The sequence below is a fragment of the Oncorhynchus clarkii genome, chromosome 13, assembly GCF_045791955.1.
Source record: "Oncorhynchus clarkii lewisi isolate Uvic-CL-2024 chromosome 13, UVic_Ocla_1.0, whole genome shotgun sequence".
NCBI lineage: Eukaryota > Metazoa > Chordata > Actinopteri > Salmoniformes > Salmonidae > Oncorhynchus > Oncorhynchus clarkii.
Window position 1 is genome coordinate 17,711,987 of NC_092159.1, and position 25,965 is coordinate 17,737,951.

A 25,965-nucleotide genomic window follows, 5' to 3' on the forward strand; every position below is an offset into this window, starting at 1 on the left:
TATTACTGACACTTAGCATACCAACTGTTGGCTATTACTGACTGTCAGCATACCAACAGTTAGCTATTACTGACTGTTAGCATACCAACTGTTGGTTATTACTGACTGTTAGCATACCAACTGTTAGCTATTACTGACTCTTAGCTTACCAACAGTTAGCTATTACTGACTGTTAGCATACCAACTGTTGGTTATTACAGACTGTCAGCATACCAACTGTTGGCTATTACAGACTGTCAGCATACTAACTGTTAGTTATTACTGACTGTTAGCATACCAACTGTTAGTTATTACTGACTGTTAGCATACCAACTGTTAGCTATTTCAGACTGTTAGCCTACCAACTGATGTCTCTCTTTTCTCTTTGCCCTCATGTGTGCCACCGCTTTCTCACCCTCTCTGCAGATGTTCCATCTGTTTGTTGGTATACCGTGGGTAAACTCATTCACCATAATAGAACACCCACACACAAATACACGCTAGCGCACACACAACACACCCCTCTGTCGTGCTACTCCTGTGAACAGCCGACACGCTCTCTCTAATTATGAGGGGTGTGAGAAGTACAAATCAGCACATTTTCACTCCCATCTGGTGGAAATTGAATGTTTATATTGACGTGTGGGAGATAATAAAAAGCCATCACAATATACCAAACCCTCAAAGCGTACAAATGTTCTTTCATTACTTCACAATATTACTTCACAATATTACTTCGCAATATTGTGTGGGGGACTAATAAACTTGGCCCTTTTCATTCTCCCATGCACTCGTGCACGTACGCGCACACACACACACACACACACACACACACACACATACACACACACACACACACACGCACGCTCTCTATGTCTCTCGCTCTCTGTCTCTCTCTCTCTCTGTCTCTCTCTCTCTCTTTCTCTGTTTATCTCTCTCTCTCCCTCTTTCTCTCTGTTTCTCTCTGTTTCTCTCTCTCTCTCTCTCTCTCTCTCTCTCTGCCTCTCTCTTTCTCTCTTCAAATGTGCTATGTTCAGCCTTATTTTGTCCATAATGTGAAACGCTAGCTCAGCATGAGCTCTGCATCTGCAAAACCCAGTCACTTAGCGCTACCCGCTAAAGTTAGGAGGGTTAATTAGCATTAAATGGTATTCCAGTGGTGCTATCACAGTAACCAGTGCTACGCTACGCTAGCCTACTCTAGCTAGCTAATTGCGTTCGCTATGTCCAGTCTCTTCTAACCCACTCAGCCGCTCTCTCTCAAGGGGTTTCTGAAGAGAAGGACGTCTTGTATCAATGTAATGGGAAGAGATACAATATTTTCTCCCTGCTGGTTGCCAACCTCACACACACGCACACACACATTCACATACACACGCACGCACGCCCCCCCGCCCCACCCGACACACACACACTCTGGAGATGTACCAGAGTGCCTCTTGGACCTTTAAAGAGCAGACTGCATCATGGAAATTGCTCTGTCGTCTTTACTCTTTACTCCAGTAGTGGTGGTAGTAGTGTTGTCTGTCTACCGTTTGCAATCCTCCTCACTGACACAGACAGTCATTTCCCGGCCAGGCTTACTGTCAGAGTCCTTACCCTTTACCAACGGAGAGCTACCATAGCTCCTACTGACACACTCACATACACTTAACATCTTTCACTGTCACTATTAAACAGAACACACACACACTCTAATTGTCAGTGGTTCATGAAATGTCTCTACTACACTCGTATGCGTAGAAGACAGTAGACAGGCTTGGCAGTATCACTGTCACTTATCTGTGTGTGTGTGTGGGGGGGGGGGGGTTAGGGAAAATAGGATTTTGAATGGAAATACATTTTAGGTCCCCACGAGGTTATAAGAACAAAAAATGTGTGTGTGTACGTGTGTGTACGTGTGTGTACGTGTGTGTACGTGTGTGCACATGTGTGTAGTGTGTGTACGTGTGTGTACGTGTGTGTACATGTGTGTAGTGTGTGTACGTGTGTGTAGTGTGTGTACGTGTGTGTACGTGTGTGTACGTGTGTGTACGTGTGTGTACATGTGTGTAGTGTGTGTACGTGTGTGTACGTGTGTGTACGTGTGTGTACGTGTGTGTACGTGTGTGTACATGTGTGTACATGTGTGTACATGTGTGTACGTGTGTGTACGTGAATGCATCCATGTGTTTCTGACGGATTGGATACCATATTCTTACTTGTTGTTCAGCTGAGCTAACTTTACCATTTTGACAACAAGCAATTTAACTAAATTGTCAAGGCAACTGCCTCAGAGCATCTCTCCCATGTTGAATACGGCTGTGTGATCTCCATAGAATGCTGTAGGATGACGCATCTTAAACCGATGACGCCCCACCCCCATGTATGTCTATTGGAATGTGCTGAGTACATTTAGAATCCCTGTCTTCTCTGGAATAGACCAACACAGTAAGGGGTGCTATTTGAGGAATGCTAGGAGACATACAGTACATGACTGGGCGTCTGACTGTGTAAAGGCATGTGAGGCACAGGACCTCAACGGGTGGATCAGAGGTCATGAGGTCACAACCTTTAGGTTACAAGGACCATAAAAAGAAATACCCACACTAAGTAAGTCATCCAAGGAGACTGAAGAGTCACTAGATAATGGATGTATTCTCGGTGCTCACCTTTGACTGTGCACAGTATTATACTGCAAATGAATTAATTGGCAATGAAATGAAATGATGCTGACTTTCAGAATGTAGCCAATGGTGATTGACATTCTAGTCATGATGATTAATCAATCAAATTCTACCGCTAATCTTCGTCACAAATTGCTTAACCGCAACCCAGGCCTAGAGACTTGATTCCCTCGATGGTAAGGCCAATGATCATAATATTTTGCAACTACAATGAAGATGGCAAATACCGTATTTCCACCATTGCTAATTTCTTCTAATAGACTAGAGTAACTTCCTGTTGGAAATGAAACAGACCACTGGTCTGTGGTCAGTGTTATGAAGTAGTTTCTAAGATAATAAGCTGTCTGTTTTGATCTGTCCATTAGATACGCTCCCAGGCACATAAACAGTGGCATTAGCTAATATAGACTTGGCAAGATGACACACACACACTGCCTCTGTCTCTCTTACACTTTTATGAGCAATCTCACACACACACACACACACACACACACACACACACACACACACACACACACACACACACACACACACACACTGCGCCTCTGTCTGTCTTGCCCTTTTATGGGCGATCACACACACACACACACATACACACACACACACACACACACTGCCTCTGTCTGTCTTGCACTTTTATGGCCGATCACACACACACACACACACTGCCTCTGTCTGTCTTGCACTTTTATGGCCGATCACACACACGCACACACACACACAGGAAAAGTGTCCAGACCGTCCAGACAGAGTATTTTTATGAACAGACATAGATTTCATTAGGTTTTGGGTTACTCTTTCGACTCCTAGTCTGCTCATAAAGTTGTTAAGGAGGATACTGACCTGACAGTGATATGACTTGAGCTTCCTCTCTTGGCTACCTCAGGTTTATATCAAAGAGAAGGTGAGAAGTTAGCCCATGTGTTTATAATACCTCTGTTACACTGGCAAGGCTATCTGAGACGACTGTCTTGTGACCAAACCGCCCAGATATGAACCCTAACCTGGATGACCCTTGAACTTTGACCCTAGCTGGCACTGTCCAATGATGATCCATCTTACTAGACAGACATCCAATGACAATCCATCTTACTAGACATACATCCAGTGACAGTTGAGAATCTAGGCAGTCAGAATTACATTTTAAGTTGTAGGCCAGAGACAGTGATGAGTAAATATTATTTTATCCTTGAATGGATGGCCACACATTGAAAACAGAACATATAGATAGATCATAGATGATACTATCAAGAACTCATGAAGGGTTTTGGTGGTCACACATTTCAGGACCATGGACAGCATAGTGGTAGTTCTATTTAAGTTTTTGTCATTTAGCAGACTTTCAGAACAACTAGGGTTAAGTGACACACTCAAGGGCACATTGACAGATTGTTCACCTAGTCGGCTCAGGGATTCGAACCAGCAACCTTTCCGTTACTGGCCCAAGGCTGTTAAACACTAGGCTACCTGCCACTCATATATCCTTGGGAGCTGGCTGTACTGATAGCATATGAATCCATGTCATGATGACACACACACACACACACACACACACACACACACACACACACACACACACACACACACACACACACACTGAAACACACACACACACACACACACACACACTGAAACACACTGAAACACACACACACATTAGGGAATAAATAGTCTTAATGTAATTAGCTTTCAGTCTGTCTCTAATGAACTGTAGCCTGTGGGAGAATGTGAGACATATTTCTCAGAATTCTTCCTCATTGACTATAAATAGAGTGTGTGACGCTCAAGGCAATTCGTCCTCAACACAAATATCATATATATAAATATTCTCCACTGTTACCTACTGTATATACATGCAGCTGGTATTCACTCTGCCCTGTACAACGAGGAGAGATCGAGATAAAGACTTGAACGAAAGGACAAAGACTCATCCAAGGTTGTACGTGAACTCCTGCCTGCTCCGTCCTTACACAGACTGTATACACCCATACACTCATCTTACCCTGTTCTACCCTTCACTGAGAGGAGAGATATGGAGAGAAGAAACACTTGAAATAAAGAGAAAGTGACATCCAAGGTTGACTCTGCCTGCCCCAGTGCCCAATCAATACAATGATATAGAATACAGTGATATTTCCTGTGTCTCGCTTCCTCTTCATTGCTCGTTGAGTATGTGCAGTAGTGTATACAGTCAAGCGCTATTCACCCTATCCTGTGCTAAGAGAAGAAGAACAGAAGGGCAACAGTGCCATCCCAGGTTATGACCTCTTGCCCCTACTGTACACAGCATCTACTTTCTACTCACTCTATGCTAAGAGAGGTGTTTGGAAACAAGACAGTGCCATCCAAGGTTACTGTACGACACAACCTCTGCCTACCCAATCCTTACAATCGTATACAATACAAACGTGCAGTATTTGCAGTGTCCATGTTTTTCTAAGGTTGCTACGCCAACTTTCCTGGTAGTGTTGTTTGCGATCCGCACAAACAACACTACCAGACCTTCGTGTTACCACAGATATCCACTGATAGCCTGACAACACGACTGATTGGGAGCCAAACAAATGCAGACATCTGCTTTTTGCTGCAAATCTAATTCAAAATGAGGATGATTGGGTGTAATGTAGCCAGTACGACAGACCCCAGTGCTCGGACATTAGTCATTTCCTTGGCACTCTGTTTCAAAACAAATCAATTAAATTATACAAAATGGACAAGCACTTACTGCCTGCTACTGCTCGGTGATGATGGGCTTCTGTGTGTGTGTGTGTGTGTGTGTGTGTCCACTCCCAAATCTTTATTTACTCTGGGGCTCTCTTTAAAAGGTTAAGGGCCTTTCTGTGTTCTGTTGGAGCTGTGATGGCTGTGACAGACTCCAGATACTATCTCCGCGTCCCAAATGGCCCCCTATTCCCTGTCTAGTGCACCATACTACGTAGGGAATAGGGTGCGATTTGGGACCGCCGCATTCTACAACAGTATGTGACACGGGGGAACTGAGGCCTGCAGAGAGGACAGGGAGGCGGCGTCAAAGTAATTAGGGAAGATCGTTCTATGATAAACAACCTTGCCTGTTTTTTCATAACTAATTCATTGTTTTTCATTAAATATTTCAGAAATGGTTCTATTTGTTTTGAAAAGAGAGACATTGGTGTTTACTATAGCTAGATAAGGAGGCACTCTGAAAACCTTGTTTAGCAGCCACTCAGAAATGCTCCTTTAGAGATCTTGACAAGAGAGAGAGTGGAGGAAGACTTATGAGGCCAGCTGTCCTTTCAGTTGACAGCTACATGATACTTGTCAGCGCACGCATTCACCAGTCCAGACATATGCACAAAGTACCCAAAACTTTTAAATACTCCAACTTCCCGAACTTCAAACTGATTCAATAGGATGTCATTTTTAATGTAAAAACACTAAAACGTGAAATACTCAAACTTGAAAAGGAATACTTTTTATATAACCTCTTTGGTTACATACAAAGCCTTCTACTTCCTGACTCCTTGCAGAAGGAGGAGAGTGTATTGGACGACAGATGCCGATGACCAAATCGAAATAACCACATCCTCGGGCTATGGAAAACTGTAACCTCTGTTTGGGCTCCCTTTTGGAGTCAAAGGTCAGATCGGGACCGGGGTCACATCAGCACAGTCCTATAGCGGTCAGCTAGAGGTCGGCTGGGGATCGCGACCCGCACAGGACGCCCACCCTTTTCACACAGACGCTGCTCAGAAGCTCAGAGTCGGGAAGTCACCCCCCGGACCCGCTTGGCCATGCGTTTCAACTTTTAAAGGTTCTTCCTCTTCTTTCATCTTAGTGATGATTTAGGGCCTAGCCTACAGGCACCAGGGAACGGCTTACTAGTCTCTAGCCTCTCATCATCCACACTCCATAGGCTACAGCTGTGGAGAAGGGAGAGGGAAGAGAAGGGTGGTGGCTGGTCGGGGGGGATGGTAGAGGAAGTTGTAGTGACATCTTGTGCGCCATAGTGACATCTTCAAAGACCTCATTGGGGTTCTTGATGATTGTTTACATTTCTGAATGTCACTCTCAAATATTGACTGAGAAGGAAGAGAAGGGAGGTCGGGAGACATGAGAGAAAGTCGAAGTGACATATTGGCCGACCTTATTTGGATGGTTTCGAATTGTTTACATTTTGTGAATGCCACTGTCATCACACTGGAATGACTCTTCTATCTAAGCTCAGACACCATATTCTCACTGTTGTTATCCTGGAGAACCGAGACGATTAGCATGCTAGGCTAATCTCTCCCCTACAGCGGTGTTGGGTCAACAGTGCCTTGTCTTTGTTATGACTCACCACCCACTGGGCTCAGACATCTTTTCAGCATCTAGTTTTGATTTCAATTCTGTTGACTTGTCAACTACTTGGATATAGGTTCAAATAGGCGACATTCCGTTACATTGATGACTTTTGTTCAAATCCAATCAGTTTTCCACGTCGATTCAACGTCATCACATTGAATTTTGGGGTTGAAAGGACGTGGAAACAACGTTGATTCAACCAGTTTTTGCCCAGTAGATACAGAAATGCAACAACTTCCACTAGTTTCAATAGTCCTGCTTTGCAGGGAAATCAAGATACTATAGTTCCAATGATAATCCTAGAAAGACAAAGAGAAGAAGTTATTTGGCATCCAAAGCCCTATCTTAGCCTTTCCCTCACAAACTCCATAGGCACAGCCGAGCTTAAGACGGAGCTCAATCCTGATCAAACACAGATGTCCTCTCATCATTTAACACGAAGGACATCTACAACTCTAAATCCGATGCTCATCATTTTGCCATTGACGCTACTTGGAAGGCCATTGGCCCACCTCATATTTCAGATTTATTTAATGGAAAAATAAAATATCATATCACAATGAAGGTGGAAGATTATCAAAGACTGTGGTTCTTTGCAGAAAGCGGTAGGGGAAGCAGCATGGGAATATGGGTCGGATATTTCTGCTTGTCCGGTCCAGTGACGGTGCTTGTTTCAAGTTAATCACGTTAGCATTAATAATGAGATAAGGCATTTCCTGTCCAAACTGCCATGTTCTTCTTCTGTTTCATATGGCTCTGAATAAATGTATTTATGATTCCTCTCTGTTTTGTCCTGTAGGTTCGTCCTGGTCTTTGGTTGCTTGGTCCTGTCTGTGTTCTCCACCATTCCGGCTCACCAGGACTTCTCTTCCGACTGTCTGCTCATCCTGGTGAGGAACTGATTGAAACTAGGCATATGTTCTGACACAGACACAGAAGCTGTTCATCAGCGTGCCTGTTTACAATAAGTGCAGTGATAGGTGACGCTGTGGATAGCAGAAAGCGGTGACACCCAATCGCTTCACAACAGGCAAATACAAAGCGGTGAAGTGTGTTGAGCTTTCAATCAAACTCCTCTTCGCACAACTAGATTTCTATTCGTAATTAGGTAAGAGGATGTGAATACATTCTGGTATCAGTAAGTCAATCTGATCAATTGGGAACACATCTCTGTTTTCCCATTATCTAGTCATTTGATAGTGAATAAAGCAGATTCAAACTTAACCAAGTTAAGAACCCTACTGATGCCGAGCTCTCTCTTGCTACGTATGTGGTCCTTATAGGAAAAATCGATACAGGCCAAGGTTCACGCGTTGTCTCCATATTGAGTTTAGTCATTTGATCCGGGGCCAACATTGATTTCTTCTTCTACACAAAAAGGGTCCAAGAAGGGTTCTTCGGATGTCCCCACATGAGAACCCTTTCTTGGTTTCAGGTAGAACCCTTTTGGGTTTCATGTAGAACCGTCTGAGGAAAGGGTTCTACATGGCACCCAAAAGGGTTCTACCTACAACCAAAAATAGTTCTTCAAAGGGTTCTATAGGGGCAGCCGAAGAAACCTTTAAAGTTCTAGATAGTGTACTATTATTGAAATGCTGCTGGCAGGTCACTATCCGATAACCGTACCCTGCGATGAGTCAGCACCATACTGATACAGCAGACCTGAGGGCTGCGAGGGAGAGTGAGTTTAACATTCGCCAAAGGGTCATCAATTGGTCATCATCATTGTCTCTGTATTGCCCTGTTGTTGATGTTGACAGTCATTTAAATTGTTGCTGAAATATATTGATATTTGAAGCATTATTGTCCAGCAACTGGAAAATAGACGAGTGAGAGATGAGTGTTAATCGTATAGAGCTCAGATGTGAGTGGTGAACTGGAAGAAATTAACTCCATTACGGGAGCCAGTTAGCATGGTAGGTGACCCTATTGTCCCAGAGAGAGAGAGAGAGAGCGAGAGAGACTGCACACACTACAATTACTTAGGTTTAAAAATAAGCTCAACTGGACACCTTAATGAGGCAGTGAATGAACTGAGAGAGAAAGCACGCAGGGCATTCTACGCCATTAAAAAACAAACCGTTATTCAATGTTTCAAAGACGTCTCTGATAAGAGTAGGCTACCCATCCTGTTGGGGGAGGACGCAGAGAGATGTGGGTTGGCAGCGCACTACATTGCTGACTGACGTAAGATGAGGGACAGTGTCTGACAGACCAATCAACCTGCACATGTCCTCTACTGTATGCTTATTGTTATTGTTCAATGTATGGTTATTTTGACCCTTGGTTATTGTTGTTACTGTTGTCCCGTTGACAATTTTGATTCTTATTAAATTCATATTGTAAATATCAAAAATATGCTTTGGCAATATGTATATTGTTACGTCATGCCAATAAAGCAAATGGGATTAGAGAGAGAGAGAGAGAGAGAGAGAGAGAGAGAGAGAGAGAGAGAGAGAGTTGTTGTGTGTGCATGCGTGAGTGCGTTTGTGTGTGTGTGTGTGCGCGTGCGTGTGTGAGTGAGTGAGTGTGTTTTTTTGTGAGTGTGTGTGCGTGCCTATGTGTGTTTGTGGGCGCGTGTGTGTGCGCGTGCGTGTGTGAGTGAGTGAGTGTGGTTTTTTGTGAGTGTGTGTGCGTGCCTATGTGTGTTTGTGGGCGCGTGTGTGTGCGCGTGCGTGTGTGAGTGAGTGTGGTTTTTTGTGAGTGTGTGTGCGTGCCTATGTGTGTTTGTGGGCGCGTGTGTGTGCGCGTGCGTGTGTGAGTGAGTGAGTGTGGTTTTTTGTGAGTGTGTGTGCGTGCCTATGTGTGTTTGTGGGCGCGTGTGTGTGCGCGTGCGTGTGTGAGTGAGTGAGTGTGGTTTTTTGTGAGTGTGTGTGCGTGCGTGCGTGTGTGTGTGTGCGCGTGCGTGTGTGAGTGAGTGTGGTTTTTTGTGAGTGTGTGTGCGTGCCTATGTGTGTTTGTGGGCGCGTGTGTGTGCGCGTGCGTGTGTGAGTGAGTGAGTGTGTTTTTTTGTGAGTGTGTGTGCGTGCCTATGTGTGTTTGTGGGCGCGTGTGTGTGCGCGTTGCGTGTGTGAGTGAGTGAGTGTGGTTTTTTGTGAGTGTGTGTGCGTGCGTGCGTGTGTGTGTGTGCGCGTGCGTGTGTGAGTGAGTGAGTGTGGTTTTTTGTGAGTGTGTGTGCGTGCCTATGTGTGTTTGTGGGCGCGTGTGTGTGCGCGTGCGTGTGTGAGTGAGTGAGTGTGGTTTTTTGTGAGTGTGTGTGCGTGCCTATGTGTGTTTGTGGGCGCGTGTGTGTGCGCGTGTGTGAGTGAGTGAGTGTGGTTTTTTGTGAGTGTGTGTGCGTGCCTATGTGTGTTTGTGGAAGATCACATTCTAGGCCATGGGGTTGGATTCAAAGCCACCCAGACGAGATTTCAGAAACAGACCCTGACAAACAAACACCCTAGTACATTTGAGGATATAGAGAGTCTGTCATTGCTTTGGGGAAAGTACAGATAAGGTTGGTAGTATAGTGTAAAAAAAAAGTTTAAAAAATGTACTCATATTATTTCCTTTGAAGCTCAACTCAATTCAACACGACTATGAATCCCTGAGGGAAATTAGGATTAGTGGTATATGTCATTTTGTAGCCTGGGTGGGCCAGTGACAGTCAAAGCGTTGGTCCATCCTTCTGTACTAGGCATCCTTCTGTACTAGGCATCCTTCTGTACTAGGCATCCTTCTGTACTAGGCAAGTATCCCATGACAGATAGGAAGAGGGATATACACGGATTATCCGAGGAGAAGATGAATCCCTTTGTCCTGACTGGATTCATCCTGGATGTCTCCACTCAATAACATAAGCCTCTCCAAATGAAATCAGTGTCAACACGATTAGGCCACCTACTGACGACATAGACACGGGCAGATATCTATTTGATCCCAGTCGCTACTCTGAAAACTAGAGATTTGAAACAGCGTCCGTGCTCATAACAAATCTCGTGGCATCCATATGCCTCTTAGACCAGACTTGCTAGGGACATTATCTTGGATTAGCTTCAGCTGCATTTGAATCATGATATACTGGGAGCAAATGCAAGCCAGCTAATGTTGTGCCAAGTGATCCAATTGACTATGTTGACTCAGTGTTGACATTTAGCATGCTAATGGTGCATTAGCATATTTTAGGTTGACACTGAATTCAAAGGTATAACATTATATACATGCTGCTCACAGGAAGTAGACCACTTTAAAGCATCATTCGTTCATGCAAATCATGAATCTGTTTCAATGTCAAGAAAAAGCATGCCACTTTAATATGTTATGATATGTTGGAAATTGGATGATAAATCATTTCTCGTACTTTCAATACAATGATGAAGCAAGTGTGACACCTATTTGTAGATTCATAGCAATTGCTTAGTCATTGTGTATCACTTTCCCCTGACTTCCTGTAGGAGTTTGTGATGATTGTGGTGTTTGGGCTGGAGTACATCATCAGGATCTGGTCGGCCGGCTGCTGCTGTCGCTACAGAGGATGGCAGGGTCGCCTCCGTTTCGCCCGGAAACCTTTCTGTGTCATAGGTGAGCTATAGACTAGATGAGTTATGAACACTTTATAAACCCTTCATGAATGTTTTTTTCGAGGGATGAGAAAAGGTTTACAACCTTCAGTTGATGGTTCAGTAATGAGAAGTGTTTTAAAGGTAAAGTTTTACAGGTAATCGTTGACTTTTTCCTCTTTTATGACAATTGATGACCTCTCAGTTACTTTATTTCCTACTTAAAAGCGGGAAGTCAGTTTCCTGACTTCAAATCAATATGGCTATTCACTAATTGCTGGAGTTTTACCATAGGAATGTGACTTACGAGTTCAAAGAGACCTAACGGGTGAAAGGATATGCAGTGTAATTGACCATAGGAACACACACACACACACACACACACACACACACACACACACACACACACACACACACACACACACACACACACACACACACACACACACACACACACACACAAACACGATAGACTGTAGTCCTCTGGCTTGATGTTTTAGCTGGGGTGTTTGAGGCTCTTGTGATTCTTAACAGGGGACTTAGGGTCGACTGACTATGTAAACAGGCCTCTCCATTAACCGTCCTCAATTCTTTCCGGTGTTTAGACATATTCATCTGCCCTTCTCAGACGGCCGCCGTACTTCAGGGAGGGAGACTAGAGGCTTACCAGTCACGCTACGTCATCAGAGCTAGCATCACCATGCTCTCTGAGCTGGCTAATGTCATGTCGAGAGAGCGAGCGGGAGAGAGCGATAAAGAGAGTGAGAGAGAGGGAGAGTAGGGGCTTACCAGTCACGCTACGTCATCAGAGCTAGCGTCATCATGCTCTCTGAGCTGGCTAATGAGAGAGAGCGGGAGAGAGCGATAAAGAGAATGAGAGAGAGGGAGAGGGAAACAGAGATAGAAAGCGAGAGAGATACAAAAATTAGACGGATACAGATATATACACTACCGGTCAAAAGTTTTAGAACACCTACTTCTTCTTTATTTTTACTATTATCTACATTGTAGAATAATAATGAAGACACAAAAACTATGAAATAACATATGGAATCATGTAGTAACCCAAAAAAGTGTGAAACAAAAAAAATATATATATTTGAGACTCTGTCATAAGTTATATGTACACCCACAAACTATACTGTACATAGACATTAATACACTTAGTTTGAGGTGGCGATTGTATAGATTAGATTTCATAAACATTCATATGCAGACATGAAGGCATGTGACATCTTTACAGAAGTATACATAGACATTCATAGAAGCTACAGTTGAAGTCGAAGTTTACTTACACCTTAGCCAAATACATTTAAACTCAGTTTTTCACAATTCCTGACATTTAATCCTAGTAAAAATTACCTGTCTTAGGTCAGGTAGGATCACCACTTTATTTTAAGAATGTGAAATGTCAGAATAATAGTGGAGAGAGTGATTTATTTAAGCTTTTATTTCTTTCATCACATTCCCAGTGGGTCAGAAGTTTACATACACTCAATTAGTATTTGATAGCATTGCCTTGAAATTGTTTAACTTGGGTCAAACGTTTCGGGTAGCATTCCACAAGCTTCCCACAATAAGTTGGGTGAATTTTGGCCCATTCCTCCTGACAGAGCTGGTGTAAAACTGAGTCCGGTTTGTAGGCCTCCTTGCTCACACATGCTTCTTCAGTTCTGCCCACAAACTTTCTATAGGATTGAGGTCAGGGCTTTGTGATGGCCACTCCAATACCTTGACTTTGTTGTCCTTAAGCCATTTTGCCACAACTTTGGAAGTATGCTTGGGGTCATTGTCCATTTAGAAGACCCATTTGCGACCAAGCTTCAACTTCCTGACTGATGTCTTGAGATGTTGCTTCAATATGTCCACATAATTGTCCTTCCTCATGATGCCATTTATCTTGTGAAGTGCACCAGTCCCTCCTGCAGCAAAGCACCCCCACAGCATGGTGCTGCCACCCCCGTGCTTTACAGTTGGGATGGTGTTCTTCGGCTTGAAAGCCTGTCCCCTTTTTCCTCCAAACATAATGATGGTCATTATGGCCAAACAGTTCTATTTTTCTTTCATCAGACCAGAGGACATTTCTCCAAAAAGTACGATCTTTGTCCCTATGTGCAGTTGCAAACCGTAGTCTGGCTTTTTTATCACTGGCTTCTTCCTTGCTGAGCGGCCTTTCAGGTTATGTCGATATAGGACTCGTTTTACTGTGGATATAGATACTTTTGTTCCTGTTTCCTCCAGCATCTTCACAAGGTCCTTTGCTGTTGTTCTGGGATTGATTTGCATTTTTCGGCACCAAAGTACTTTCTTCTCTCGGAGACAGAACGCGTCTCCTTCTTGAGCGGTATGACAGCTGCGTGGTCCCATGGTGTTTATTTGGTCCCATGGTGTCCCATGGAAATTGCTCCCAAGGATGAACTAGACTTGCGGTGGTCTACAATTGTTTTTCTGAGGTCCTGGCTGATTTATTTTGATTGTCCCATGGTGTCAAGCAAAGAGGCACTGAGTTTAACAGTAGGTCTTGAAATACATCCACAGGTACACCTCCAATTGACTCAAATTATGTAAATTAGCCTATTAGAAGATTCTAAAGCCATGACATCATTTTCTGGAATTTCCCAAGCTGTTTAAAGGCACAGTCAACTTAGTGAATGTAAACTTCTGACCCACTGGAATTATGATACTGTGAAATATAATTGAAATAATCTGTTTGTAAACAATTGTTGCTAAATGTGCTTGTGTCATGCACAATGAAGATGTCCTAACCGACTTGCCAAAACTATAGTTTGTTAACAAGAAATTTGTGGAGTGGTTGAAAAAGAGTTTTATTGACTCCAACCTAAGTGTATGTCAACTTCCGACTTCAACTGTATTTTATATTTGAGATTCTTCAAATAGCCACCCTTTGCCTTAATGACATTCTTGGCATTCTCTCAACCAGCTTTACATGGAATGCTTTTCAAACAGTCTTAAAGGAGTCCCCATATATGGTGGTTCTAAAAAGAAGGTGTTTGATCGGTGGTGTGTATACAGTACATATACAGTGCCTTGCGAAAGTATTCGGCCCCCTTGAACTTTGCGACCTTTTGCCACATTTCAAGCTTCAAACATAAAGAGAGAAAACTGTATTTTTTTTGTAAAGAATCAACAACAAGTGGGACACAATCATGAAGTGGAACGACATTTATTGGATATTTCAAACTTTTTTAACAAATCAAAAACTGAAAAATTGGGCGTGCAAAATTATTCAGCCCCTTTACTTTCAGGGCAGCAAACTCTCTCCAGAAGTTCAGTGAGGATCTCTGAATGATCCAATGTTGACCTAAATGACTAATGATGATAAATACAATCCACCTGTGTGTAATCAAGTCTCCGTATAAATGCACCTGCACTGTGATAGTCTCAGAGGTCCGTTAAAAGCGCAGAGAGCATCATGAAGAACAAGGAACACACCAGGCAGGTCCGAGATACTGTTGTGAAGAAGTTTAAAGCCGGATTTGGATACAAAAATATTTCCCAAGCTTTAAACATCCCAAGGAGCACTGTGCAAGCGATAATATTGAAACGGAAGGAGTATCAGACCACTGCAAATCTACCAAGACCTGGCCGTCCCTCTAAACTTTCAGCTCATACAAGGAGAAGACTGATCAGAGATGCAGCCAAGAGGCCCATGATCACTCTGGATGAACTGCAGAGATCTACAGCTGAGGTGGGAGACTCTGTCCATAGGACAACAATCAGTCGTATATTGCACAAATCTGGCCTTTATGGAAGAGTGGCAAAAAGAAAGCCATTTCTTAAAGATATCCATAAAAAGTGTCGTTTAAAGTTTGCCACAAGCCACCTGGGAGACACACCAAACATGTGGAAGAAGGTGCTCTGGTCAGATGAAACCAAAATTGAACTTTTTGGCAACAATGCAAAACGTTATGTTTGGAGTAAAAGCAACACAGCTGAACACACCATCCCCACTGTCAAACATGGTGGTGGCAGCATCAGGTTTGGGCCTGCTTTTCTTCAGCAGGGACAGGGAAGATGGTTAAAATTGATGGGAAGATGGATGGAGCCATATACAGGACCGTTCTGGAAGAAAACCTGATGGAGTCTGCAAAAGACCTGAGACTGGGGCGGAGATTTGTCTTCCAACAAGACAATGATCCAAAACATAAAGCAAAATCTACAATGGAATGGTTCAAAAATAAACATATCCAGGTGTTAGAATGGCCAGTCAAAGTCCAGACCTGAATCCAATCGAGAATCTGTGGAAAGAACTGAAAACTGCTGTTCACAAATGCTCTCCATCCAACCTCACTGAGCTCGAGCTGTTTTGCAAGGAGGAATAGGAAAACATTTCAGTCTCTCGATGTGCAAAACTGATAGAGACATACCCCAAGCGACTTACAGCTGTAATCGCAGTAAAAGGTGGCGCTACAAAGTATTAACTTAAGGGGGCTGAATAATTTTGCACGCCCAATTTTTCAGTTTTTGATTTGTTAAAAAAGTTTGAAATATCCAATAAATGTCGTTCCACTTCATGATTGTGTCCCACTTGTTGTTGATTCTTCACAAAAAAATACAGTTTTATATCTTTATGTTTGAAGCCTGAAATGTGGCAAAAGGTCGCAAAGTTCAAGGGGGCCGAATACTTTCGCAAGGCACTGTATATATATATATATATATATATATATATATATATATATATATATATATATAGAGAGAGAGAGAGAGAGAGAGAGAGAGAGAGAGAGAGAGAGAGAGAGAGAGAGAGAGAGAGAGAGAGAGAGAGAGAGAGAGAGAGAGAGAGAGAGAGAGAGAGATTCAGACTGACAACAAACAACCGAACACAGGCCAGAAACTGAACTAGATACTCCGAATAGAGACGGTTAAGGCTGAACTAGATACTCTGAATAGAGACGGTTAAGGCTGAACTAGATACTCTGAATAGAGACGGTTAAGGCTGAACTAGATACTCTGAATAGAGACGGTTAAGGCTGAACTAGATATTCTGAATAGAGACGGTTAAGGCTGAACTAGATACTCTGAATAGAGACGGTTAAGGCTGAACTAGATACTCTGAATAGAGACGGTTAAGGCTGAACTAGATACTCTGAATAGAGACGATTAAGGCTGAACTAGATACTCTGAATAGAGACGGTTAAGGCTGAACTAGATATTCTGAATAGAGACGGTTAAGGCTGAACTAGATACTCTCAATAGAGGCTGAACTAGATATTCTGAATAGAGACGGTTAAGGCTGAACTAGATACTCTGAATAGAGACGGTTAAGGCTGAACTAGATACACTGAATAGAGACGGTTAAGGCTGAACTAGATACTCTGAATAGAGACGGTTAAGGCTGAACTAGATACTCTGAATAGAGACGGTTAAGGCTGAACTAGATACTCTGAATAGAGACGGTTAAGGCTGAACTAGATACTCTGAATAGAGACGGTTAAGGCTGAACTAGATATTCTGAATAGAGACGGTTAAGGCTGAACTAGATACTCTGAATAGAGACGGTTAAGGCTGAACTAGATACTCTGAATAGAGACGGTTAAGGCTGAACTAGATACTCTGAATAGAGACGGTTAAGGCTGAACTAGATACTCTGAATAGAGACGGTTAAGGCTGAACTAGATATTCTGAATAGAGACGGTTAAGGCTGAACTAGATACTCTGAATAGAGACGGTTAAGGCTGAACTAGATACTCTGAATAGAGACGGTTAAGGCTGAACTAGATACTCTGAATAGAGACGGTTAAGGCTGAACTAGATACTCTCAATAGAGACGGTTAAGGCTGAACTAGATATTCTGAATAGAGACGGTTAAGGCTGAACTAGATACTCTGAATAGAGACGGTTAAGGCTGAACTAGATACACTGAATAGAGACGGTTAAGGCTGAACTAGATACTCTGAATAGAGACGGTTAAGGCTGAACTAGATATTCTGAATAGAGACGGTTAAGGCTGAACTAGATATTCTGAATAGAGACGGTTAAGGCTGAACTAGATATTCTGAATAGAGACGGTTAAGGCTGAACTAGATACTCTGAATAGAGACGGTTAAGGCTGAACTAGATACTCTGAATAGAGACGGTTAAGGCTGAACTAGATACTCTGAATAGAGACGGTTAAGGCTGAACTAGATACTCTGAATAGAGACGGTTAAGGCTGAACTAGATACTCTCAATAGAGACGGTTAAAGCTGAACTAGATACTCTGAATAGAGACGGTTAAGGCTGAACTAGATACTCTGAATAGAGACGGTTAATGCTGAACTAGATACTCTGAATAGAGACGGTTAAGGCTGAACTAGATACTCTGAAAAGAGACGGTTAAGGCTGAACTAGATACTCTGAATAGAGACGGTTAAGGCTGAACTAGATACTCTGAATAGAGACGGTTAAGGCTGAACTAGATACTCTGAATAGAGACGGTTAAGGCTGAACTAGATACTCTGAATAGAGACGGTTAAGGCTGAACTAGATACTCTGAATAGAGACGGTTAAGGCTGAACTAGATACTCTGAATAGAGACGGTTAAGGCTGAACTAGATACTCTCAATAGAGACGGTTAAGGCTGAACTAGATACTCTGAATAGAGACGGTTAAGGCTGAACTAGATACTCTGAATAGAGACGGTTAAGGCTGAACTAGATATTCTGAATAGAGACGGTTAAGGCTGAACTATATATTCTGAATAGAGACGGTTAAAGCTGAACTAGATACTCTGAATAGAGACGGTTAAGGCTGAACTAGATATTCTGAATAGAGACGGTTAAGGCTGAACTAGCTACTCTGAATAGAGACGGTTAAGGCTGAACTAGATACTCTGAATAGAGACGGTTAAGGCTGAACTAGATACTCTGAATAGAGACGGTTAAGGCTGAACTAGATACTCTGAATAGAGACGGTTAAGGCTGAACTATATACTCTGCATAGAGACGGTTAAGGCTGAACTAGATACTCTGAATAGAGACGGTTAAGGCTGAACTAGATACTCTGAATAGAGACGGTTAAGGCTGAACTAGATATTCTGAATAGAGACGGTTAAGGCTGAACTAGATATTCTGAATAGAGACGGTTAATGCTGAACTAGATATTCTGAATAGAGACGGTTAAGGCTGAACTAGATACTCTGAATAGAGACGGTTAAGGCTGAACTAGATACTCTGAATAGAGACGGTTAAGGCTGAACTAGATACTCTGAATAGAGACGGTTAAGGCTGAACTAGATACTCTCAATAGAGACGGTTAAGGCTGAACTAGATACTCTGAATAGAGACGGTTAAGGCTGAACTAGATACTCTGAATAGAGACGGTTAAGGCTGAACTAGATACTCTGAATAGAGACGGTTAAGGCTGAACTAGATACTCTGAATAGAGACGGTTAAGGCTGAACTAGATACACTGAATAGAGACGGTTAAGGCTGAACTAGATACTCTGAATAGAGACGGTTAAGGCTGAACTAGATACTCTGAATAGAGACGGTTAAGGCTGAACTAGATACTCTGAATAGAGACGGTTAAGGCTGAACTAGATACTCTGAATAGAGACGGTTAAGGCTGAACTAGATACTCTGAATAGAGACGGTTAAGGCTGAACTAGATACTCTGAATAGAGACGGTTAAGGCTGAACTAGATATTCTGAATAGAGACGGTTAAGGCTGAACTAGATACTCTGAATAGAGACGGTTAAGGCTGAACTAGATACTCTGAATAGAGACGGTTAAGGCTGAACTAGATACTCTGAATAGAGACGGTTAAGGCTGAACTAGATACTCTGAATAGAGACGGTTAAGGCTGAACTAGATATTCTGAATAGAGACGGTTAAGGCTGAACTAGATATTCTGAATAGAGACGGTTAAGGCTGAACTAGATACTCTGAATAGAGACGGTTAAGGCTGAACTAGATACACTGAATAGAGACGGTTAAGGCTGAACTAGATACTCTGAATAGAGACGGTTAAGGCTGAACTAGATACTCTGAATAGAGACGGTTAAGGCTGAACTAGATACTCTGAATAGAGACGGTTAAGGCTGAACTAGATACTCTGAATAGAGACGGTTAAGGCTGAACTAGATATTCTGAATAGAGACGGTTAAGGCTGAACTAGATACTCTGAATAGAGACGGTTAAGGCTGAACTAGATACTCTGAATAGAGACGGTTAAGGCTGAACTAGATACTCTGAATAGAGACGGTTAAGGCTGAACTAGATACTCTGAATAGAGACGGTTAAGGCTGAACTAGATACTCTGAATAGAGACGGTTAAGGCTGAACTAGATACTCTCGGTTAATAGAGACGGTTAAGGCTGAACTAGATATTCTGAATAGAGACGGTTAAGGCTGAACTAGATACTCTGAATAGAGACGGTTAAGGCATACACTGAATAGAACTAGATACTAGATACTCTGAATAGAGACGGTTAAGGCTGAACTAGATACTCTGAATAGAGACGGTTAAGGCTGAACTAGATACTCTGAATAGAGACGGTTAAGGCTGAACTAGATACTCTGAATAGAGACGGTTAAGGCTGAACTAGATACTCTGAATAGAGACGGTTAAGGCTGAACTAGATACTCTGAATAGAGACGGTTAAGGCTGAACTAGATACTCTGAATAGAGACGGTTAAGGCTGAACTAGATACTCTGAATAGAGACGGTTAAGGCTGAACTAGATACTCTGAATAGAGACGGTTAAGGCTGAACTAGATACTCTGAATAGAGACGGTTAAGGCTGAACTAGATACTCTGAATAGAGACGGTTAAGGCTGAACTAGATACTCTGAATAGAGACGGTTAAGGCTGAACTAGATACTCTGAATAGAGACGGTTAAGGCTGAACTAGATACTCTGAATAGAGACGGTTAAGAACTAGATACACTGAATATAGAGACGGTTAAGGCTGAACTAGATACTCTGAATAGAGACGGTTAAGGCTGAACTAGATACTCTGAATAGAGACGGTTAAGGCTGAACTAGATACTCTGAATAGAGACGGTTAAGGCTGAACTAGATATTCTGAATAGAGACGGTTAAGGCTGAACTAGATACTCTGAATAGAGACGGTTAAGGCTGAACTAGATACTCTGAATAGAGACGGTTAAGGCTGAACTAGATACTCTGAATAGAGACGGTTAAGGCTGAACTAGATACTCTGAATAGAGACGGTTAAGGCTGAACTAGATACTCTGAATAGAGACGGTTAAGGCTGAACTAGATACTCTGAATAGAGACGGTTAAGGCTGAACTAGATACTCTGAATAGAGACGGTTAAGGCTGAACTAGATACTCTGAATAGAGACGGTTAAGGCTGAACTAGATACTCTGAATAGAGACGGTTAAGGCTGAACTAGATATTCTGAATAGAGACGGTTAAGGCTGAACTAGATATTCTGAATAGAGACGGTTAAGGCTGAACTAGATACTCTGAATAGAGACGGTTAAGGCTGAACTAGATATTCTGAATAGAGACGGTTAAGGCTGAACTAGATACTCTGAATAGAGACGGTTAAGGCTGAACTAGATACTCTGAATAGAGACGGTTAAGGCTGAACTAGATACTCTGAATAGAGACGGTTAAGGCTGAACTAGATACTCTGAATAGAGACGGTTAAGGCTGAACTAGATACTCTGAATAGAGACGGTTAAGGCTGAACTAGATACTCTGAATAGAGACGGTTAAGGCTGAACTAGATACTCTGAATAGAGACGGTTAAGGCTGAACTAGATATTCTGAATAGAGACGGTTAAGGCTGAACTAGATATTCTGAATAGAGACGGTTAAGGCTGAACTAGATACTCTGAATAGAGACGGTTAAGGCTGAACTAGATACTCTGAATAGAGACGGTTAAGGCTGAACTAGATACTCTGAATAGAGACGGTTAAGGCTGAACTAGATACTCTGAATAGAGACGGTTAAGGCTGAACTAGATATTCTGAATAGAGACGGTTAAGGCTGAACTAGATACTCTGAATAGAGACGGTTAAGGCTGAACTAGATACTCTGAATAGAGACGGTTAAGGCTGAACTAGATACTCTGAATAGAGACGGTTAAGGCTGAACTAGATACTCTGAATAGAGACGGTTAAGGCTGAACTAGATACTCTGAATAGAGACGGTTAAGGCTGAACTAGATACTCTGAATAGAGACGGTTAAGGCTGAACTAGATACTCTGAATAGAGACGGTTAAGGCTGAACTAGATACTCTGAATAGAGACGGTTAAGGCTGAACTAGATACTCTGAATAGAGACGGTTAAGGCTGAACTAGATACTCTGAATAGAGACGGTTAAGGCTGAACTAGATACTCTGAATAGAGACGGTTAAGGCTGAACTAGATACTCTGAATAGAGACGGTTAAGGCTGAACTAGATATTCTGAATAGAGACGGTTAAGGCTGAACTAGATACTCTGAATAGAGACGGTTAAGGCTGAACTAGATACTCTAGATACAATAGAGACGGTTAAGGCTGAACTAGATACTCTGAATAGAGACGGTTAAGGCTGAACTAGATACTCTGAATAGAGACGGTTAAGGCTGAACTAGATACTCTGAATAGAGACGGTTAAGGCTGAACTAGATACTCTGAATAGAGACGGTTAAGGCTGAACTAGATATTCTGAATAGAGACGGTTAAGGCTGAACTAGATACTCTGAATAGAGACGGTTAAGGCTGAACTAGATACTCTGAATAGAGACGGTTAAGGCTGAACTAGATACTCTGAATAGAGACGGTTAAGGCTGAACTAGATACTCTGAATAGAGACGGTTAAGGCTGAACTAGATACTCTGAATAGAGACGGTTAAGGCTGAACTAGATACTCTGAATAGAGACGGTTAAGGCTGAACTAGATACTCTGAATAGAGACGGTTAAGGCTGAACTAGATACTCTGAATAGAGACGGTTAAGGCTGAACTAGATACTCTGAATAGAGACGGTTAAGGCTGAACTAGATACTCTGAATAGAGACGGTTAAGGCTGAACTAGATACTCTGAATAGAGACGGTTAAGGCTGAACTAGATACTCTGAATAGAGACGGTTAAGGCTGAACTAGATACTCTGAATAGAGACGGTTAAGGCTGAACTAGATACTCTGAATAGAGACGGTTAAGGCTGAACTAGATACTCTGAATAGAGACGGTTAAGGCTGAACTAGATACTCTGAATAGAGACGGTTAAGGCTGAACTAGATATTCTGAATAGAGACGGTTAAGGCTGAACTAGATATTCTGAATAGAGACGGTTAAGGCTGAACTAGATATTCTGAATAGAGACGGTTAAGGCTGAACTAGATACTCTGAATAGAGACGGTTAAGGCTGAACTAGATACTCTGAATAGAGACGGTTAAGGCTGAACTAGATACTCTGAATAGAGACGGTTAAGGCTGAACTAGATACTCTGAATAGAGACGGTTAAGGCTGAATACTCTGAATAGAGACGGTTAAGGCTGAACTAGATACTCTGAATAGAGACGGTTAAGGCTGAACTAGATACTCTGAATAGAGACGGTTAAGGCTGAACTAGATACTCTGAATAGAGACGGTTAAGGCTGAACTAGATACTCTGAATAGAGACGGTTAAGGCTGAACTAGATACTCTGAATAGAGACGGTTAAGGCTGAACTAGATACTCTGAATAGAGACGGTTAAGGCTGAACTAGATACTCTGAATAGAGACGGTTAAGGCTGAACTAGATACTCTGAATAGAGACGGTTAAGGCTGAACTAGATACTCTGAATAGAGACGGTTAAGGCTGAACTAGATACTCTGAATAGAGACGGTTAAGGCTGAACTAGATACTCTGAATAGAGACGGTTAAGGCTGAACTAGATACTCTGAATAGAGACGGTTAAGGCTGAACTAGATACTCTGAATAGAGACGGTTAAGGCTGAACTAGATACTCTGAATAGAGACGGTTAAGGCTGAACTAGATACTCTGAATAGAGACGGTTAAGGCTGAACTAGATACTCTGAATAGAGACGGTTAAGGCTGAACTAGATACTCTGAATAGAGACGGTTAAGGCTGAACTAGATACTCTGAATAGAGACGGTTAAGGCTGAACTAGATACTCTGAATAGAGACGGTTAAGGCTGAACTAGATACTCTGAATAGAGACGGTTAAGGCTGAACTAGATACTCTGAATAGAGACGGTTAAGGCTGAACTAGATACTCTGAATAGAGACGGTTAAGGCTGAACTAGATACTCTGAATAGAGACGGTTAAGGCTGAACTAGATACTCTGAATAGAGACGGTTAAGGCTGAACTAGATACTCTGAATAGAGACGGTTAAGGCTGAACTAGATACTCTGAATAGAGACGGTTAAGGCTGAACTAGATACTCTGAATAGAGACGGTTAAGGCTGAACTAGATACTCTGAATAGAGACGGTTAAGGCTGAACTAGATACTCTGAATAGAGACGGTTAAGGCTGAACTAGATACTCTGAATAGAGACGGTTAAGGCTGAACTAGATACTCTGAATAGAGACGGTTAAGGCTGAACTAGATACTCTGAATAGAGACGGTTAAGGCTGAACTAGATACTCTGAATAGAGACGGTTAAGGCTGAACTAGATACTCTGAATAGAGACGGTTAAGGCTGAACTAGATACTCTGAATAGAGACGGTTAAGGCTGAACTAGATACTCTGAATAGAGACGGTTAAGGCTGAACTAGATACTCTGAATAGAGACGGTTAAGGCTGAACTAGATACTCTGAATAGAGACGGTTAAGGCTGAACTAGATACTCTGAATAGAGACGGTTAAGGCTGAACTAGATACTCTGAATAGAGACGGTTAAGGCTGAACTAGATACTCTGAATAGAGACGGTTAAGGCTGAACTAGATACTCGGTTAAGGCTGAACTAGATACTCTGAATAGAGACGGTTAAGGCTGAACTAGATACTCTGAATAGAGACGGTTAAGGCTGAACTAGATACTCTGAATAGAGACGGTTAAGGCTGAACTAGATACTCTGAATAGAGACGGTTAAGGCTGAACTAGATACTCTGAATAGAGACGGTTAAGGCTGAACTAGATACTCTGAATAGAGACGGTTAAGGCTGAACTAGATACTCTGAATAGAGACGGTTAAGGCTGAACTAGATACTCTGAATAGAGACGGTTAAGGCTGAACTAGATACTCTGAATAGAGACGGTTAAGGCTGAACTAGATACTCTGAATAGAGACGGTTAAGGCTGAACTAGATACTCTGAATAGAGACGGTTAAGGCTGAACTAGATACTCTGAATAGAGACGGTTAAGGCTGAACTAGATACTCTGAATAGAGACGGTTAAGGCTGAACTAGATACTCTGAATAGAGACGGTTAAGGCTGAACTAGATACTCTGAATAGAGACGGTTAAGGCTGAACTAGATACTCTGAATAGAGACGGTTAAGGCTGAACTAGATACTCTGAATAGAGACGGTTAAGGCTGAACTAGATACTCTGAATAGAGACGGTTAAGGCTGAACTAGATACTCTGAATAGAGACGGTTAAGGCTGAACTAGATACTCTGAATAGAGACGGTTAAGGCTGAACTAGATACTCTGAATAGAGACGGTTAAGGCTGAACTAGATACTCTGAATAGAGACGGTTAAGGCTGAACTAGATACTCTGAATAGAGACGGTTAAGGCTGAACTAGATACTCTGAATAGAGACGGTTAAGGCTGAACTAGATACTCTGAATAGAGACGGTTAAGGCTGAACTAGATACTCTGAATAGAGACGGTTAAGGCTGAACTAGATACTCTGAATAGAGACGGTTAAGGCTGAACTAGATACTCTGAATAGAGACGGTTAAGGCTGAACTAGATACTCTGAATAGAGACGGTTAAGGCTGAACTAGATACTCTGAATAGAGACGGTTAAGGCTGAACTAGATACTCTGAATTAAGAACTAGATACTCTGGAGACGGTTAAGGCTGAACTAGATACTCTGAATAGAGACGGTTAAGGCTGAACTAGAGACGGTTAAGGCTGAACTAGATACTCTGAATAGAGACGGTTAAGGCTGAACTAGATACTCTGAATAGAGACGGTTAAGGCTGAACTAGATACTCTGAATAGAGACGGTTAAGGCTGAACTAGATACTCTGAATAGAGACGGTTAAGGCTGAACTAGATACTCTGAATAGAGACGGTTAAGGCTGAACTAGATACTCTGAATAGAGACGGTTAAGGCTGAACTAGATACTCTGAATAGAGACGGTTAAGGCTGAACTAGATACTCTGAATAGAGACGGTTAAGGCTGAACTAGATACTCTGAATAGAGACGGTTAAGGCTGAACTAGATACTCTGAATAGAGACGGTTAAGGCTGAACTAGATACTCTGAATAGAGACGGTTAAGGCTGAACTAGATACTCTGAATAGAGACGGTTAAGGCTGAACTAGATACTCTGAATAGAGACGGTTAAGGCTGAACTAG

At 42.3% G+C, this 25,965-nt stretch overlaps 1 protein-coding gene across 7 annotated transcripts in view; it reads left to right on the top strand.

Moving 5' to 3' along the window:
- Positions 1–25,965, top strand: part of LOC139424534 (potassium voltage-gated channel subfamily KQT member 5-like) — a 150,981-nt gene that overhangs the window by 92,067 nt on the left and 32,949 nt on the right. For all 7 annotated transcript variants that reach the window (XM_071176463.1, XM_071176465.1, XM_071176462.1 and 4 more), the window contains exons 2-3: positions 7,771–7,861; positions 11,405–11,531. In XM_071176463.1, the coding sequence (XP_071032564.1) occupies positions 7,771–7,861; positions 11,405–11,531 (218 nt within the window). The remainder of the gene's footprint in view (positions 1–7,770; positions 7,862–11,404; positions 11,532–25,965) is intronic.